The sequence below is a fragment of the Pholcus phalangioides genome, unplaced genomic scaffold (genome assembly GCF_987345545.1).
Source record: "Pholcus phalangioides strain wild (caught in Gottingen) unplaced genomic scaffold, Ppha-v1.0 ptg000030l_1, whole genome shotgun sequence".
Lineage (NCBI taxonomy): Eukaryota > Metazoa > Arthropoda > Arachnida > Araneae > Pholcidae > Pholcus > Pholcus phalangioides.
The window spans coordinates 1,852,996-1,872,202 of NW_028301620.1; the positions used below are offsets into that span (position 1 = coordinate 1,852,996).

A 19,207-nucleotide genomic window follows, 5' to 3' on the forward strand; every position below is an offset into this window, starting at 1 on the left:
AACATAATGCTTGTAGAAAAAATTGCAGTCAGTTAGTAACAAAAAATTAGCTAATGGAAAAAAAAAAACCATCGTCGATACTTTCAGAAATTAAAGTGCGGTTTTTGAAATCATTTTTTTTTAATTGAAAAGTATCTTAGTAACTTCTATTAACCCGGTTTTCACGTTTGAATTTGGGAAAAGCCCCGAATAATAATAATAAAAATGATAAGGAAAAATTTAGAATTCTTTTACTCACTTTTCTTGCCGAAATTTCCGTTGCTCACCCACCCACCCGAACGCATATACGTCGATGCCACTTGCTATCACTACAGTTTTAGTCATTTTTTACGGATTCCCATTCTATGGAATCCTCACTTGAAGTTGTAGAACTATCAGTTCTTTTTCAATTATTGCCAAAAAGAATGGAGAATGTTTTAGCGTGTCTATCTTTGGTGAAAAGAAAGATACAACTGTCACAGAAGGAAAAAATACACTGCAAGCCTAAGTCATTGTGGGTCTCCCTCTCTCTCTTATTTATATTTATCTGCAGAGACACTGAAGGGGCATCTGGAGGAACAGCCTGTAGGTGTCGCTGTGAATGTTTTATGTTACATTTTTATGTTGTAACGTCATCGCACCTTGTGTTATGTCGATGTGATGTCACCGCTAGTGCTGTATAAAATGTGGTTGACGACTCGCTCTTCACTCTCTTTTCCAGTATTTAACTTTTTACATTATGTATCCACATTATCCGTTTTAAGTTATATAAGTTTTTTAACATCTGAATTCGTTGGAGGTTATTTTCGGGAGAAAAAAAAACTAATTGAATATTCGTCTGGGTGTGTAGGCCTATAACTACATGCAAAACTGAATGAAAAATTTTATCGGAAAATTCAACAAAATGACGATATATATATATAACTGTGCAACCAAAAAAAAAGCACGATAGTAATATTGGCGGGGAAAATTTCTTGGAAATCGCACCAAAATGTTCTTGAGCTCGCCATGGATTTTTGATAATGGAAACCAATATTTTTTCTAATTTAAAAATTTTAAACGAATATACATCGGTTCAAAACTGTATTTTTTCAGTATCTTTTTCAAAATCATAAAAAAATTTGAAATATTCTATATAAATGCTCATCATAAACCTCCGATGTATGGGAACTATATTTGGCGGCGAAGGAATACACTCTCTACCTTTCTCTTCACTGCAAAGTTAACCTGAAACAAACTATAGGCCTACTTTTGACATTGTAACTGTAGCATAATTTGTTTCTTTTTGGGCACGTACAAGGTTCGATTTATTTACCTTTACTGGAACACTTTCTCATCGCCGCTATTATAAATAATGTTTCAAGAACTGGTTTAATATTAATAACAGATTATTTATTACGTTAAAAGCGGAGATACATAAACTAAGCACTGGAGTGAAAATGCCCTGTTGCCATTACATGACAGCAAAATCACCCATCTTGGTTTTAACCTTTTGAATGGCTAAGTATATTTATTACAGGATTATTTACAAAATGAAACAATTTCTCAAATAACAATCAATGTAAAATGAATTAATCTGTTTCTAGGACCCCTGAAGATTTCCAGTGGAACTTTCACAACAGCTATTGTACATAATACAATACCTATGGAAATCATTGAATTAACAATGGAAAAATAATCAAACATATTAAAGAGATGAGATGAAAATAATAACAGGGGGTATATCTGGTTTCGTTGACATCTATATATCCTCTTCGTTCCAAAGGTACACACATGTGGACCTTTATATGATCTCCTGTTTCTAATTATATCGTAGATATTACTAAATTCCAACCTTTTTCTAGCACATACCTGGAAGTTCTTATTGATTCGGGTAGAATGCAGCTTGTAATGATATTACTTGAGAAAGCAATCAAATATAAAGGCAGATTGACAAAATTGTAGCAACGAAGTGCACTTGAAAAGGTAAGCAATTTTTCACATATTTTCAAGAATTTAATAGTTAAAAATAATATATTTTAAGATAACCAAATGTAGGGACATGCTGAAAATAATTTTTTCTATTTGTTTAAGTCATTTTTAAATGCAGCACATTGAATTGTATGAAGGTCCACATATGTGTACCTTCAGCATTGAGCAGTAAATTTAAGGGTGATTTCACCAAAGTATTTTGTGTGAGATTTTTTTGTATTTCTGTACTACTTTGAGTGAAACATTGTTTTCGAAGATACATATGTTTGAGGAAAGGGTTTCTGTTGGTGAAATGCATATTTTCTTCCTTGAAAAATGCATTTTAGATTAGTTATTATAAGCTTTTAACTAGTAATTATCATATTGTTTTTACAGGTAATTGGTTATACATAATCAGTGTTTGAAAAAATTACTTTTAAAAATCATAAGATGAAAATAAAAGTAGTATTATATATGTACAATAATTGATTAAATCAAATGATTTATTATGCTATAACTATGAAAAGTAATTATAATTATATGTATGTTATAATTAAGTTAAATACAAATACCACAACAGACAAAATGTCCAACGAGGTGGCTGAAAAAAGATGTCCATAAAAAATACGGATGTTGAATACATATCTAAATTACATAAAGAATATAGCAGCCCAATAAGAACAATAAAAAACCAATAATTATGATAAAATATAAATATACTGCCCTACAAAAAAAAATTTACATTAAAATGTGCTTTTTTTCCTCCCTGTTCATGAATTTTCATCTTAGCTTTCTGATATTATTGACTGAACATGAATTGGTTGTTGCATCAGCACTTTGCAAGCATGAAGAAAATATAATTCCCTGTAGAGAAAGGCCTCCACTTTTGGATAGTTCTGAAGATGAGGAAGAATGTGAGTGAAAGCAACAAAAAGTTGTTCCCAACCCATGAAAGCTGTTTGCCTGGATGGAATGAATCACGTTGTCCCTGATACACGGACAATAAAAATGCACATTACCAGGATGCAAATCAAAAACCAGGAAAAGTTTTGAAAAGTATACCATTTGATGTAAAAAAAACAGCATATGTGAGTTGTCCTGTTGCAAAACTTTTGTAAAGTGTATTTTTTGAGCTAACTGCTAGAAATTTAAAATTTTAACAGCATAACACCAACATTTTAACAAGCGGTCAGCTCGGAAAATACACTCAAAATACAAACGTTTTTTTCACTTTCTGTGAAAAAATCTGGATGGCACTTAACAAGTTTTGCAACAAGAAAACTCATTTATTGTTCATTTGATAATTAGGACTGTGTAATAAAACTAACAAATGTCAATTCCTGATGCCTGTTGCGTAATATAATGTTGTGTTTCAAATTTGTAAATAATAAGTATACATTTAATTACACATTTCACTATGGTTGAAATATTTAGTGTTTCTATTTATTTGAATCCTGAGGTAAACTTGTGTACCTAAAATTTCTAGGCCCCCAAATACTGACAGAAAAATTTTCTTTTCTATTACAGTCCACAAACACTAAAGAAACATAAAATTGACAAATATTTTTTTATTTTATACAAAAATTGCCACGTTTTCAAGACAAATAAATTCAATTGGTAGAATGGTTGAAGCGTTTCGGCTCTTCAATGCAGAGCCGTCATCAGGACCTTGTGGTCAGAATTCACACGAATAAGTCGTGGAGGGGTGATGTTTACGTCTGGTTGTCCGAAGAGTTCGCCTTTGTATTTGCTGCGTCCGAGTGGTCTTTGGATGCGAATTGGTGAGCCATCTGTTGCAAAGTCTTGAAAGTTTTGTCACGACTGAGGTTAATAAAGCCTGTCCAAGCTGACGAAATAGGTGGCGTGTTTCTTCCATCATTAACGACGAAATTCTGGCATGTTCTGATGAAGTATCCCTCGAGAAAATTCAATTCAGAATTGTGTGTTGCTTTTTTAAAAACAAACGCTTTATCAAAATCAAAATAATGTGAATGTTGCTAACAGTGTTGGGCAATAGCCGAATTATCCATCCATCCCTTCTCAACATGCTTACAGTATCGAACTGAAGTATTCAGAACTCGAATATTTAGATTTCTTCTAGTTTGGCCAATATATCCATTTTCGCAATTCTTGCATGGGATGAAGTAGATACCAGATTCTTTGGAGGGTGAGATAGGATCTTTCAGATGGGAAACGGTGAGTATATTTGTTGGCTGGAATATTGTATGGAAGGCAAATTTCTTGAAGATAGAAGAGATCATGAAACTTGAAGAATCGAATGGAAGAACAACGGTATTAGAAAACTGTTTTGAGTCAGCTGGGAGGAGGTTCGTGGTGCATGTCTGGGTCATTTTTTTGAGGATCCTGTCAATGATAAAAGGTGAAAAACCCCGATTAGAAGCGATGTCACGAAGGATATTGAGTTCGTTCCGGAGGGAGGCTGAATCACTGCAAAGTTTTAGTGCTCGATGAACAAAAGAAGAAAATGCCGAAAGTTTCTGATTGGGAGGATGAAAGGATTTTGCATGAGGTGGCATGGAGATAGCAAATGGCTTACGGTACACAGATGTATGAAATTCAGTGTCTGTCTTTTTAATGAGCATGTCGAGAAAAGGCAGCATATTATTTTTTTCTATTTCATAGGTGAATTCAATATGTGGGTCAATAGAATTCATAAAATTGAATAACTCAGTCACATTAACATCGGTCTCATCAACTAAAGTGAATGTGTCATCAACATACCTGATCTAAAGTTTGAAGTGGTGGGTTTCCAAAAGTTTTGTTTCGAAAAAATCCATATATATGTCACAGAGGATAGGCGAGAGTGGGTTGCCCATGGCAAGACCTTCTGTTTGGCGGTAAAACTTTCCAAACACTGAGAAAAAATTGTGCGATACACAAAGTTGAGCGAGTTGACATAGTTCATCGATTTCAATCGAGGAGAAGTGGAATTCTTGCAGACGTTGTTTCAGGAAAGAAATTGCACCGCTGATAGGAATGTTAGTAAACATGGATTTGATATCGAAGGAAATCATTGTAGCGTTATCTGGTTGGATGCTGCGGATGATGGAAACGAATTCTGAGGAATTCTTTATTGTGAAACGATGCTTTTTGCAAAGAGGGGACAAAAGTTCAACGAGGAATTATACAAGTTGATGCGTAGGTGATCCAATGCAAGAAATTATAGGTCTTACTGCAAATGAAGGTTTGTGTATTTTTGGAAGAGCATAAAGTCTCCCGCAGTTTGCGCCAGATGGAAAGATGTGTTTCTTGGTCGAAGAATGTAGAATGGGAGTCTGATTGATTTTCTTTTGAACCAATTTTAGAAGGGTAGGAGCTGGATCCTTATTGAGACAAGTGTATGGCCCATCGTTAATTAATTTTTCAACCGACTCTTGATACATGGATTTATCAAGTACAACAATTTGGCCGCCTTTGTCAGCTTGAGTGATGAAAATATTGTTGTTTCTTTTAAGTTCTCGAATGGCAGAGATCTCAGATTTCTCAAATGGTGAAGAAGTGGTTTTTAGATTGGCCGAAACTGAAGAGGAAAGGAGGAAATTAAATGCAGAAGAGATTCTTTTTGATCGGGAGAAAGTTTACTGTTGAGAAACGACCGTTCGATGGGCGCAAAAAGTTTTGTAGGACAAAAATGAGGCCTGGGTGATGCGAAATTAAGTCTGTATTCAAGTACTTTCAAATGGGCACCAGACAATGTTTCACTCGAAAGATTGACAACTTTTGGAGCATTCGAGAAGTCAGAAAATTTATGAGAACTTTTTTTCGAAGAACTTCTTGCAAGTTCTTCTGCCATCTGAAAGACCCTATCTCACCCCCCCAAAGAATCTGGTATCTACTTCATCCCATGCAAGAATTGCAAAAATGGATATATTGGCCAAACTAGAAGAAATCTAAATATTCGAGTTCTCGAACACCGAAAGCATGTTGAGAAGGGACGGATGGATAATTTGGCTATTGCCCAACACTGTTGGCAACATTCACATTATTTTGATTTTGATAAAGCGTTTGTTTTTAAAAAAGCAACACACAATTCTGAATTGAATTTTCTCGAGGGATACTTCATCAGAACATGCCAGAATTTCGTCGTTAATGATGGAAGAAACATGCCACCTATTTCATCAGCTTGAACAGGCTTTATTAACCTCAGTCGTGACAGAACTTTCAACACTTTGCAACAGATGGCTCTCCAATTCGCATCCAAAGACCACTCGGACGCAGCAAATACAAAGGCGAACTCTTCGGACGACCAGACATAAACATCAGCCCTCCACGACTCATTCGTGTGAATTCTGACCACGAAGTCCTGATGACGGCTCTGCATTGATGAGCCGCAACGCTTCAAACATTCTACCAATTGAATTTATTTGTCTTGAAAACGTGGCAATTTTTGTATAAATTAAAACCAGGCAAAGTTTCTCATTTTTGTGATAAAATATTTTTTTGGCTGTTTTTAAAGCTTTGGATTTGCAGAGGATAAATCAATCAAATCAAATTAAATTTATTCATTTCCAACATACAGAGATTAAGATTAGTTTAAAAAGAAAAAAATTATCATCCAGAGGATGTGATGCCTGTATGGATGATTGAAAATTTACATAATAATTAATGAATAAAATATATAAAACATACGACATGAATAGAAACTAAAAAGACACATATACAACATAAAAGAGACAATTATCAGTCAAATAAAAAAATATGTAAAGATAAAAAATCATGAACGAAAAAACATACACAACACAAAAAAAGACAAAGTTCATAATGCATGGCGAGATCCTCTTAAAGGTCAAAATAAGAGTCTATATCGTCTATTCAAATTAAAAAATTGAATAATGATTTTTTAAATGCTGCATGTGTGGGTATATTCTGTATTTCTAGTGGTAGTGAATTATATAATTTCAAAGCTAAAAATAATAAAAATTTTCATGAAAAATTTCTTTCCTAAAAGTAGGAATACGGTAAATCATCTTGGGTCTTCACTCGGAAACATTATCTTTTCAACTGCATAAGCCTTTATTACGGTTTAAGAAAAGAATAATACGAAAAAGAGAATTATGGCGTAAAGGAAGTAGATTAAGATTTCTAAAAATTGTAGAGGAGTGAGACTGACCCAGATTCAAAATTTTGAAAACTCTTTTCTGGATTGAAAATAAAGGCAATAAATTAGTTTTATAATCCCCACCCCATATAATTGTACCATAATTTATAAGTGAATAAAACCAAGCATAGTATAGGTCTTTTAAGAAATTAGCGGAAACTTTCTTACTTATATAACAAAAACTATATAAAACAAAACAAAGTTTTTAAGTAGTTCATGAACATGAGATTTCCATTTTAAATTACTGTCAACATTTAAACCCAAGTATTTAATACTATTAACTTCTTGAATTGCATCGCAATGACAATGAGGTTGAAAATCACAAGCGAGGGTGTGAAATTTAATATTAAGATGTAAATCAGATTGCATAAGATTGAAATTAATGTATTTTGTCTTCTGTAAATTTAATTTTAAATCATTAGCGTAGAACCATTTTTGAATTAATATTAAATCGTGGTTAATATGATTCTTAAGGCTGTCAAGATCATCACATGAATACATTATTACAGAATCACCGGCATAAGTGATCATGGAACCGTCAAATTCTAAATTACAAAGATCATTAATGAAAATCAGAAAAAGCAAAGAACCAATATAGATCCTTGTGGGACTTCTCTATTTATATGGACATAATTGCTCAAATTATCCTATATTTTAACTCTTTGTTCTCTATTATATAAATATGAAGTGAACCAATTTAAAATATGACCCCAAATACCAGCTGAATTGAGTTTTTGAATGAGAATATAATGGTTCACATTGTCAAAAGCCTTTGAAATATCTAAAAAATATTGCAACAGTAAATTTGTTCTTGTCAATGCCATTATAAATAAATTTCGAAAAGTCCAAAAGGGCATTTTCAGCACCTCGTTTTTTTATAAAACCAAATTGGTTTTTAGCAAAAAAATTCACAGAATACAAAAAATTATATATTCTAATTGAAAGAATTTTTTCAATAAGTTTAGAAAAACTGGTACAATTGAGATAGGCCTATAATTCAGCAGAGAATTTTAACACCAGCTTTAAAAACAGGAGTAATAGTGGCTCGTTTCAGTGACTCAGGAAATACAGCAAGTTGAAATGAGGTATTTATGAACTTTGTGATAAATGCAACATTATTTGCAGCAAACTCTTTAATCAAGTATATATTAATTCCATCGTAACCATACGAATTAGTTTTAGAAAAAGAATTTAAAGTATTATGTACCTCAAGATTGACTACATCAAAAAAGGCAAAGGAATTTATGGTAGGCATAAGGTATTTTTTAAAATCATCATTGTTACCAAATAAATATGTATTGTGGCTTATATGATCAAAGTGGGTGTTGAATTGATTTGCAAGTTCTAGAGTATCAGCAAAATCTGGCAATGCAATAACTTTATTTTGGTTTTTCACAAAACTGTTAATAAATTCCCATTTCTTTTTATTTGTATCACATTTCATAAACTGTTGCTTGTAATATTCATTTTTAACTAATTTAATACACATTTTCAGCTCATTGGCTGAGCATTGATACGCTGTTCTGTAGATTCTGTCAAATGGATATTTCCACATTTTTTTATACAGTTTTTCTTTTCTATGAACCATACTTAGCAATTTGTTTGTCATCCAGTTATTATTAAATTTATGTGCTCTCCTAGTGCGATACTTGAAATGATTTTTAATAGAATTCAATACAAATGCAAAAATTTTATACTGCATATCGATATCAACATTATCCCTCCAATTGTATTTATAATTATTTAGAAAATTAGAAAGCATATTTTTGTCGATTACTGTAAAGTACCTACAATCAGAAGTTTTTGACTTTGGAATTGTATCATGGCTCAATTTCATAACTATGGGAAAATGATCAGTTAGATTATTAATAATTATTCCAGAAGAAATGGTGGATGCAGACGTGCCAACTTTTGAAATCCAGAAATCCGGAGATTCTCCCGAGGGGGTACCTCCCCCCAACACTCATAGACTCTCATAAAAAAAAAATTCAAAACAAAAATTTTTGAAAAAAAAAATTATTTTTTTAATTAATTAAGAAAAAGCTACATTCCTCTCTTCCCCCCCCCCCCCCAAGGCAGGTTCTGCATTGCCCCTGAGCAGAATATAATTCCATGTCAGTCTTTCCGTGCAGAATAGAGAAATCACATCTACATACTGTTCATAAAATATAAGTGTTTCCTTTCGTGGATGCTATCAGTGATTCTATCTTGGGTATATGAACTCTTAAAAGCTTTATATAGCTTAAAGTTTTATATTTTCTTTCTGAAGATGTTTAATCTGAAGAAAAAATTTTAAAAAATTCAAATTACAAAGCTGCCGACGAAAAAACGTGTTTACCGCACGGCTGTTAATGGAATACAATAACGATTATACAGGAATTTCGGCAACCAAGGTCATGCCCCTGATAAATGATTGCCGATAAACGCTACGAAAACGAAGTCGCGTCTTTGCCAGTTATGTAAATGCGGTCACAGAAACTTTTTTTAAGGCTGCTCGATGGAAATGACTATGGCTGTTTTCTCTAACGATGATGGTAATCATTGACGCCACGACAACGTGAAAGCTCGCGTAAAATTTAATTTTCTGCCAAAATCCGGAGAGCGGGAAGAAGGATGAAAAATCCAGAGTCTCCCGCCTAAATCGGGAGAGTTGGCAGGTCTGTGGATGGGTTATTTTGCGATTTAAAAAAAATATGATCGATGCAAGTGGATGGAGCTCTCACCCTAGTAGGCTTATTTATCAGACACTTAAAACCATATTGGCTTAGACAGTTCAGGTAATCATGGACGTCAATACTGTTTGTACAAATGTCTATATTTAAATCCCCAATAATTATAATATTATCGAAATTAAGGCTGGAGAAAACAGATTGGAGCTCATTATTAAATTCCGCTATTGTGAATTGGTGAGAACGATAGATAAATAAGAGTGCAATATTAAATTCCCTACTGAATAATAGGATACATTCAGCCATATAGTGAAATGAATATCAATCTGATTAAACATCAGATTTTTCCGTACAAAGACTGCGATTCCCCCTGATCTGCTATTTTCTCTGCAACAGAAAAACGAGTTGAAATCATCCAACTTATTATATAAGTTCACTTCATTACTACAAATCCAGATTTAAAAAAAAATTAATAAACATATTTTGTTTAAACAACCTGAAAATTCTGCTAAAAAATTATCATAGTTAGCTCACAAACTCTGAATATTTGTATGAAATATATTTAAACTATACTTGGTGGGTAAAGATGTAAAAAATGCACTTATATCATCCAGACTTGTAATAATTTAAAAAAAATAATCAGGTTCAGTTATTATATCAGTTAAGAAATCGAAGGTAAATCTTTTTCAGAGTTTATTCGTATGACTCTCGATGGATAGTAGAGAATCGTGAATTGATTTGTGATGTACTTACTTTTTTATCTTTCAGTTTCTTCAACAGCTGATCATGCACCAGCCTGGACGAAAATTGAATGATAATATGTTTAGGTTTGTCTTTATTCATACTAAGCACATGGTGAGTGACCATTATGCTGGTGATCATTTCACATTCAGCCAAATCTTCGATCTTAGATAAGATCTGGGACAGATTCTCATTTTCTGATTCCGGGACATTAGTAATCTCCATGTTAGTACACCTTGAATATTGCTTCAACTCTGTAATGTTATATTGCAATTTCCTCATTTCGGATTTAATCTCCATATTTTCGGTTGCAAGAGCCTCATTCCTTGATTACAATTCCTCATTTTTGTTCTGTAGCGGAGGTACTATAGGAACTATAGAGTCCTTCAGATCTTTTATGACAGCATTACTGAAATCGATCACTTGTTTGAATTCTTCCAACTAGTTGGTTACGAAGTCCTTCAGATCAGTGTTTTGTTGCATAATCCTCTCCAAGGAAACCGAAATATTCGTGCAATCACTACCGCCAGCAAAAGTATCCTTGGGAGAGGACGTACATGCTACACAAGTCCATTTCCTCTGTTTATCCTGTGAGAATTTACATATGGCCTTACCGCTGAAACCGCCACGTGTGAAATGGGAACTTTGTTGGAACACACTGCATTTGAATCGGAAACCTCAATTGAATCCGCCATACTTCAGCATGATTAAATTAATGTAATTAGATATAGGAGCTTAAACACTTACATAAATTAATTCATCAACAATTGTTTGAACCTATTAATAAAAAATTAGCCACCAAACTTCGTGAAAATTACTAAAAATTTTAAAAAATTACGGAGCGACGTGCAAACACAACTACACCGTTCGCGGTTGCCACTCAATAAATAAAATTGATTTTCTGTCTATCTATGTTCTCTATACAAAGCTACAATTTTAAACGGATCTATATCTTATATATAAATGTGAAAGTATGTTTGTTCTTTATGCAAATCTACAATTTTAGACCTGATTTGTCACATTTTCAATCCTCCCAGTAATTGAAGGAAAACCCGGGCACACAGCACTAGGTATTATAGCTAGTAATCTATAACTTTGGTGTTAAAGCCTTCAAAATTCTTGCTTGCAGCACAATCTGGCCAAATTACCCTAAAAGCCAAATTCATTGTTCTGTAAATCACTTGCTGCCTAGCTTTGTCAATAAGAACTGCAAAATACAGAATATTAAAGTAATGTTTTCACTGAGTGTTAGCTCCATGTTAGAGATTATTACACAACTTGGAGAATGACTTTGCTTTAGAGCTTCATAAAGTTTAAAATTGTCCATTGATCCATGGCTGAATAAGAGAAGCTATACTTAGCAGCAGGAATTTTACTTACTTAATAAACTTAAAATGTAATTCAAATTACTCTTCTGTCAAAAAAAAAAGAAAAAAGAAATCTCTCCATGGGGCCGCAGACTTCTGAAATATGCTTTTGAAGTAATTTTATTAGTCATATCAAGGCAGGTTATGCCGATTTAAATCACAATTAAAATCATTTAACATTTTTTAAATCATTGATTTAAAGCACAATTTAAATTTTATTTTTCCTTTATATAAGTTGAATGATATTGAAGTAAAAGTAACCTAGTGTAGTATGCATGTCATTGATATGTGGTAAAGTTTATGATTAAAAGAAGTATAGAAGATCTGGTCGATATATAGGGTGAATTTAAATTCAATGGACAAACTTTAAGAAAGATAGATTCCTAAACAAGCAATTTTAGTCATAGAACAGTGTTTCTTAACCTTTTTTTGCCCTGTGGCTCCCTTTGAACCATATATTTTTTCTCGTGGCTCCTGTCTTATCCAGAGTCTTCGACCCTCATCTAGAAGCAAGATTCTTTATACGTATTGAATTGATTTTTCTCAGTGAATTTATACTGAATGAAAATTTCGCAAATAAGAGTGGTCTCCAGAATGTGCTTGAATTTACTGAGCTTCTCGCTAGTCAGAGTTGTATTCAGGGCGGCCTCAACATCATAGACCCCCCCCCCCCAGGTAAAGTGATGCTATGGTAGTCCCACATTTAGGTGGAAATAAACAGCCTACATATTTCCAAAATTTATTGTACTATACAAAATATCATGAAATGGGGTCACTTATGGACATGAGACCCCCAGGCATGACAAGAGTGGGACTGACAGAGCTGCAGCCCGGGGGCCTGATATGGTTTTCATCTTTTTTTGTTTTTTCACACTATAAATTTAATATAAAAAGGTCAGTGAAAAATCTAGCTTGGGGGGGGGGGCCCTGCGTAAATCCCCATCCTAGGAAACCTGCTGCAAAATATAGGCAGTGAGGCCCGGGTGAGTCCATGCCCTAAAATGGCCCTGGTTTTATGGGTGGTTTTATTGGATTCTGTAAGTGTAGTCACTGATATAAAGCTTTATTTCTTCACACCTTAATTTTTCTTCTCAGTTCTCTGTAGCCCTCCAAACTACCTGTCATAGCCACTTTCTCTATTTTCTTCCATGACCCCCTTGAAGTATCCCAGTATCACTAGGGGGCTATATGGCCCCTGGTTGAGAACCACTGTCATAGAATGTGGGGTTGAATCACAATAGCAAAGGCGGTGGAGGGTGTTTTTCAAGAGTGCACAACAGTGCTTCACCAAAAGCAAATATCATGTTTTTCCAACAAATTCCCTACAATACTTGCTATCAGCCACTTGAGGGTGCATCTGCACATTTGGATTGGACTGCCAAGGTTATGCTACACCAAACAATGATCAAGCAGTATAATGACTTGTGGTGGAATATGTGTTACCCAGGTTTCTCCATAAGATATACATACTACCATATTACAATACACCCTCCAATGGCTGATTATACTTATTGCAGCAAATGTGGTAGGCCTTCTCAAGGTGCAACCTGAATAATGCAAATTCTACCACAAGTCATTATACCACTTGATCATTGTTTGGAACCGCATAAACTTGGTGATCCTTGTATCTATAAAAAACAAACCCCAATGCAATCCAAAGGTGCAGATGTACCCTCGAATGGTTGATAGCAAGTACCGTAGAAAATTTGCCAGAAAAATATGATACTTACTTTTGGTAAAGTGGTGTTGCTCTCTAAAAACATAATCTATTGTCTTTGCTATTGTGATTCAACCCCACATTCTATGATCAAAAATGTTTGTTTAGGAGTCTTATAACAACCCTTAAAATTTGTCCCATGAATTTAGAAACCCCCAGTAGACATAAAACTAACTCCACTGTTCTAGCTCTTTGCTGAGCATTTTGCCTCAAAAATACAGATGACAATTGATTGCTATAGGGTAGAATCAGAACCACCAAACCAAGAATAGGCCTATGTATCCAACTGCTTTGTTATGAAAGCTGTTGTTTCACCTATACACAAAATGTGCACCATAATTTTGAATGACAAATGTTAGTTACTGTCCAAGACCATGAAATACAAAAAATATTTATTATTATTACATAAATACAAAATTATTTTTCCATCCATTAAGAAGTTTTAATGACTACTCTACTTGGTGAACCCTCAAACTAAGCAAATTAAAAATTAATAAACCAAATGGTCTGCATACACCCACCCAAATTAGCTTAAAAACAATACAATTTCTGCTTTGGCAGAATCATTAATTGCAATCTACAACATTTGTAATATTTGGCAATATATATTGATGATTTCCTCCATAATTAAAAGCAATTACACAAATTTTGTTGATAGGATTTGGTAGGAAAAGTAGGACAAAAGCTGAATGAATGCCAGAACTTTGCCACTGGACTTATCCCATTGTCAAGATCTCTTCCAGCCTGTGAAGCAAGAAATCTGCACCATATGTGATACCAAGTTGCCCCAGAGCATTCACAGGGCTGGGGGGCCCTCACGAATAAAAGCACCTTTCTCTACAAGAAAAATGTTAATCCATGATAGTAATTCAGGCTCAACGACTTACATGTTACAAAAACACAGATTTTTAATGTTTATATTTTTTACTTGTAGTTTATGCATTAATGATGAATTAAATTTAAGAGATTAAGTGAAAAAAATTAGTAGGTGATATGAAAATATGCATTCTTAATGATTAACAAGATTTGTTTTAATTAATAAGCAGTCAGTTAATTTAAATAAAAAAATCTGATTTTTTTTTATACCTTGCATCAAGGTTCTTAGCAAAATCTACTTGATCATTTCCCTGACTTCTCTTGACCAAAACTCCAAAAGAAAGAAACACAATCCAGAATCTTAACCCTCCAAATTTTGAATTTTTGTTTTCCCAAGTTTCACATTTTTTTCCTTCATAGACCTTTTCCCTGACATTTATCAAATATTTGCATATTTCCCCAACTTTTGCCAAATATTTCACATTTTCCCAGACTTTCCAGGTCATTGCAAATGTTAGAACATTTTGTGGAAGAACACACTACTTCACATCACAATTTTGAAACATATGCTCACTATTTGCTTTTTTTTATCATGTACAGCAGATCCATTTTATAAAAATTTTGTGGCGAAATTTTACATGCCCCTCTTAGGCCGGGATTACACCTTAAAAATTTGATAAAATCCCTTTTATAAAACTTGAAAAATCCAGCCAATAAAGCTCATAGATTACATTTGAGCAAATGCAATCAGAAATCTTAGTTGAATTTTTCAAATTTTATAAAAGAACTTTTAGAAAACTTTTATAGTGCAATCCCGGTCTTAGTACCATGGTATGAGCCAATGAGTAGCGCATTTGCCCCAGGATGCTCATCCCTGATCTAATGGAATGAATCAAGAAATGGAGTGTCTGTGAAAGACTCGTATTGTGAGGACCCGGGTTCAAACCCCACTGTCGCCACAGTGGTGGTCAGCTGAAGTTGGTTTTCTGTGGTTTCCAAAATCGAGGCACAAATGTGAGCCAATCCCTCAGTTAAACAGTCTCGCTGCAGAGAGCAACAGTACACTATTCAATCATTACACTTCATGCATAGTTATAAAAATTTATGACAGATGGCAGCACTACACACAACAAACATTACACAGAAACAAACTTTGCGAAAGGTTCACTACACACACACATTCCAACATGTACAGATTCGCTAGAAGTTCCGCCGAGGAATATGGAGAGGTGTATGTCTGGTTTAGTAGTAGTGTCTGTGACAATATCTCGAAGTGACCATGAAGCAGACGGCCATGAAGTACATGCTCCAAATAGGTTTCTTAGGTTTTATTTGGCAATATAACATTAGTGAACACTATTAACAAGATATAAAAAAATACATTTATTTTAACATACCTGGAAGTATAAGAGCTGTTGTAGGCCAGTCTGTGCTTCCACTGAATTTACGAAATACTGGCCAATATGGACTGTACTGATCCTCTTCTTCATCAACAGAATTAGTTATGTTGATTGTTTGATTGGGACTCAGCCAAAGGTGAGCAAATCCATTCTTGCTGGGAATGTAGACTTGCAAGGAATCTTCTACCTGAGCAGTTCCACAGTGTGGATCGAATTCCAAGGATAGCCAACGTACACATGGTGAGAAAGTTACCTGAACACAAAGCAAGAAAAAAATTAGAAAACAAAATAATCAGAACTCATATAACAAAGGATCAATAGCATATTTGACAGAAAATATACACTAATTAAACTTATAATAATTGGTTAGCATGCTTATATAATATGCATGAATGTGATGTACAATAATATCCAATAGTGAGAAGTAGAATTCAAATGAGTATGATGGTTGGGCATCCAACTAGCATAATTTCTGTGAAGAACCCTGAACTTTTTCTAATAAAACCTAAGGCAGTGGTGAATCGAATTCAGCAGCTGAATTGCTTTAAAGCATGAGGGCACATCATTAAAGTCCTTGATGGCCAGTATTTAGCCCACATTTGAATTGAGATGCTATGTCCCATCTCTCGTGCGCCGTCTATAACACCACGTTCAAACTTACTTAAATCTCAATAACCTGCCATTGTAGCAGCAGTAACTGATCTAACAACTATGCCAGACACTTGTTGTGTTATATAGGTGTTGCCGACCGCAGGGCCGTACTCTGATTGGTGCCATATCTCTTTATTTCCATACGCATGCCTGTTACCAGTTTTTTTGGCTCTTCAGTTTATATTACAAAATTTCTCTCAGACTTACTATAAATTTTGAAGTTTACACTTTTATAAACTGTTCAGAGGTCTTTTTTTGTGTGGTACAATTGGAAGCATGGTGAAAGACAAAGGCCTACGTCAAAATCAGGGCAGAAATATTGTTTCTTTTCAGATGCTCTTTCCTTCTTCATTTCTTTTTGAACAGCAAACTGCACGTTGTCTTGCAGGCCTGTATCTTATCTGTGAGAGCAATGATTTCTACACAAAATGTTACTCTGTTTCAGTCTCAGAGGATTAGGCTCCATGCCTGAAATTGATTCCCGAATATTTTTAAATAATGGTGTCAATGAGATCAAGTCTAAACTCTAGTTGTGTGTTTTCCCTCCTTTCTTACAGTAGACGACATACGAGTTCCATATAGCAATGTGGAAAAAAATCTTTCTGTAATATATTTTTTTGATTTAAAAATTTTTCAAATTTTGATCCATGCGATCTACTCCTCCCACTGTATTATTATAGTCCATAACGATTTTTGGTTTCTCTTTCGTTTTTCAGCAGACTTGAAGTTGTTCCATATCAGTATTATGAATTGTGGCAAGTAATAAAATAATAAAACATTTTTTATCCCTCCACTTCATCACAGTAACTTTTCCTCTCTGAAAAGCTATAATTTCCCCTTTTTAAAATTTTTTTCCCTGCATTTTCCTTAGGAGTTTTTTCTCTTGAGGTTTAGTGTGCTGTATGTGTCTGTTCGGCATGAAACCAATTTGTCTGCTCATTCCAGCGAAGAATAATAATTGTCTATCATAAGACAGTATCCTTTATGAAGCAAGGGCTCCAGCATTGTCAAGACAACTTGTGATGAAATGCAGAGTTGAGAATACTCAAGTTTCAGAATTGTCTTTACCTGTGTATATTATTATCGACCACACATAACCAGAAATTAATTCGCACATCATAAAACATTTTACTCCAAATCTTGCTCTATTGAGGGGAATAAATTGTTTCCATCTTAGTCATCCTTTGAATAGCATAAGGCTCTCATCTATTGTTACAGATCGTTCTGGTGCCACCGTTTTGCTAAATTTCTCATTGAGATGTTTCAGAACTGGCCAAAATGTTACTAATTTAGGGCATTCATGATTTTGTGGATCAAATGCTATATTATCAGAAAAATTCAAGTATTGTTGGAAAAGAAGGAATCGACGATGAGACATTATTTGAACGACAGGTGTGCAAGCTGAATGCCTTTTGCTCCAATAATGATCAATTCCAGGTTTCTTTACAATTCCTTGAAGTATATTTAGAGAGAAAAACAAACGCAGCTCTTCCAGAGTTGTTTCTTTCCAAAATTTACTCTTTGAGAATTTTCTTGTGACACCCAATTCGATGCACTGTTTGGCATATTTGTCTCTTCCATGATTGTACTCATGAGAGCAGAATCTATGAATGTTTCGTAAAATGGAAGATCATCAGAATTGTCATCAAATTGCACATGCACAGAAGGAATACCTGTAAATTTGAAACGAGGACACAAGGAGGTGGATTTTTCACATTTACCTTGGTAAAAGTTCTGGCAGATTTCAATTTTTCATCATAGCTGAGCTCACTAAATGAATCATCAGACAAATAATCCAGATCATTGGAAGAAAGTTCTAAATCCGTATTAGAACTCAGTTCATCACCTAACAAGAATGTATCTTCTTTGTTCTCTTCATCCATAATATCCAAATATATTACAACAGTTTATATAACAACTTACAAGCGCTGCATACACCAGAAAAATTCCTGCTTCCGTAGAGAAAAATGTTTTTCATTGAATGGTCTTGCCCCTGCACTTGCATATATATTTTGAGAAAAACCCAGATGAAAAGCATTTCAGTGACAAGGACAAGTTGTGCCATCTGTTGAAAAATATTGATACTAAATAATCTCTTTACAAGAATTAAAAATATGAATAAACCAAAAATGAAAGAAGAAAATATTGATGCCCATACAGCATGCGGGCAAACCAGTTAGGGATAAGTTTGGGTAGCCCGTACACTGTATGGGCAAACCGGTTAAAGAGTTAAAATTATATTCAGTTGATTGGAAATGCAATTTTGACAATTATAATATACTGCACAATAAAAAAAGTACCATTTACTTTTTATTGTAAATGAGGTACAAGTATAACAAAAGGTATAGAAACAAATTTGTGTAACAATTTATTTTATATTTCTCAAAAAGAGGAGTGATTTTATTTAGTGTCAAAACTTTTGCATAGGGCGTTCTAAGGATTTCATATCAGTTCTTACCCTATAATAAGCAACCGAAGCAGGTCTGTAAGGATGATCACTCTCTACAATAGCATAATGAGTAGATGTTGTTGACAATGTTCCATCAGTATGATCCACTTCAATGTCTGAAAAATTCTCTTGAGGCATAATAGATGGCTTCACGCTTCTTTTATTTAATGCTGCCACAAATGGAAGCAAATCCTGTACCATTCCAAGAACTTGGACAGCACTCTGCAGTAAATAATAATAACAACTTTTATAATAAAACATCAGTCATTTTTAGTATAATAAAATTGTTGAACTATACAATCAATAAAAGAATTTTAAATAAACTCATATAAAAATACAAGACATTTAC

At 34.0% G+C, this 19,207-nt stretch overlaps 1 protein-coding gene across 2 annotated transcripts in view; it reads right to left on the reverse strand.

The window, feature by feature from the left end:
* Window positions 1-19,207, reverse strand: part of hiw (MYC binding protein highwire) — a 213,560-nt gene that overhangs the window by 80,229 nt on the left and 114,124 nt on the right. For both annotated transcript variants that reach the window (XM_089252701.1, XM_089252702.1), the window contains 2 exons: window positions 18,868-19,080; window positions 15,756-16,011 (listed from right to left, as the gene is read on the reverse strand). In XM_089252701.1, the coding sequence (XP_089108827.1) occupies window positions 15,756-16,011; window positions 18,868-19,080 (469 nt within the window). The remainder of the gene's footprint in view (window positions 1-15,755; window positions 16,012-18,867; window positions 19,081-19,207) is intronic.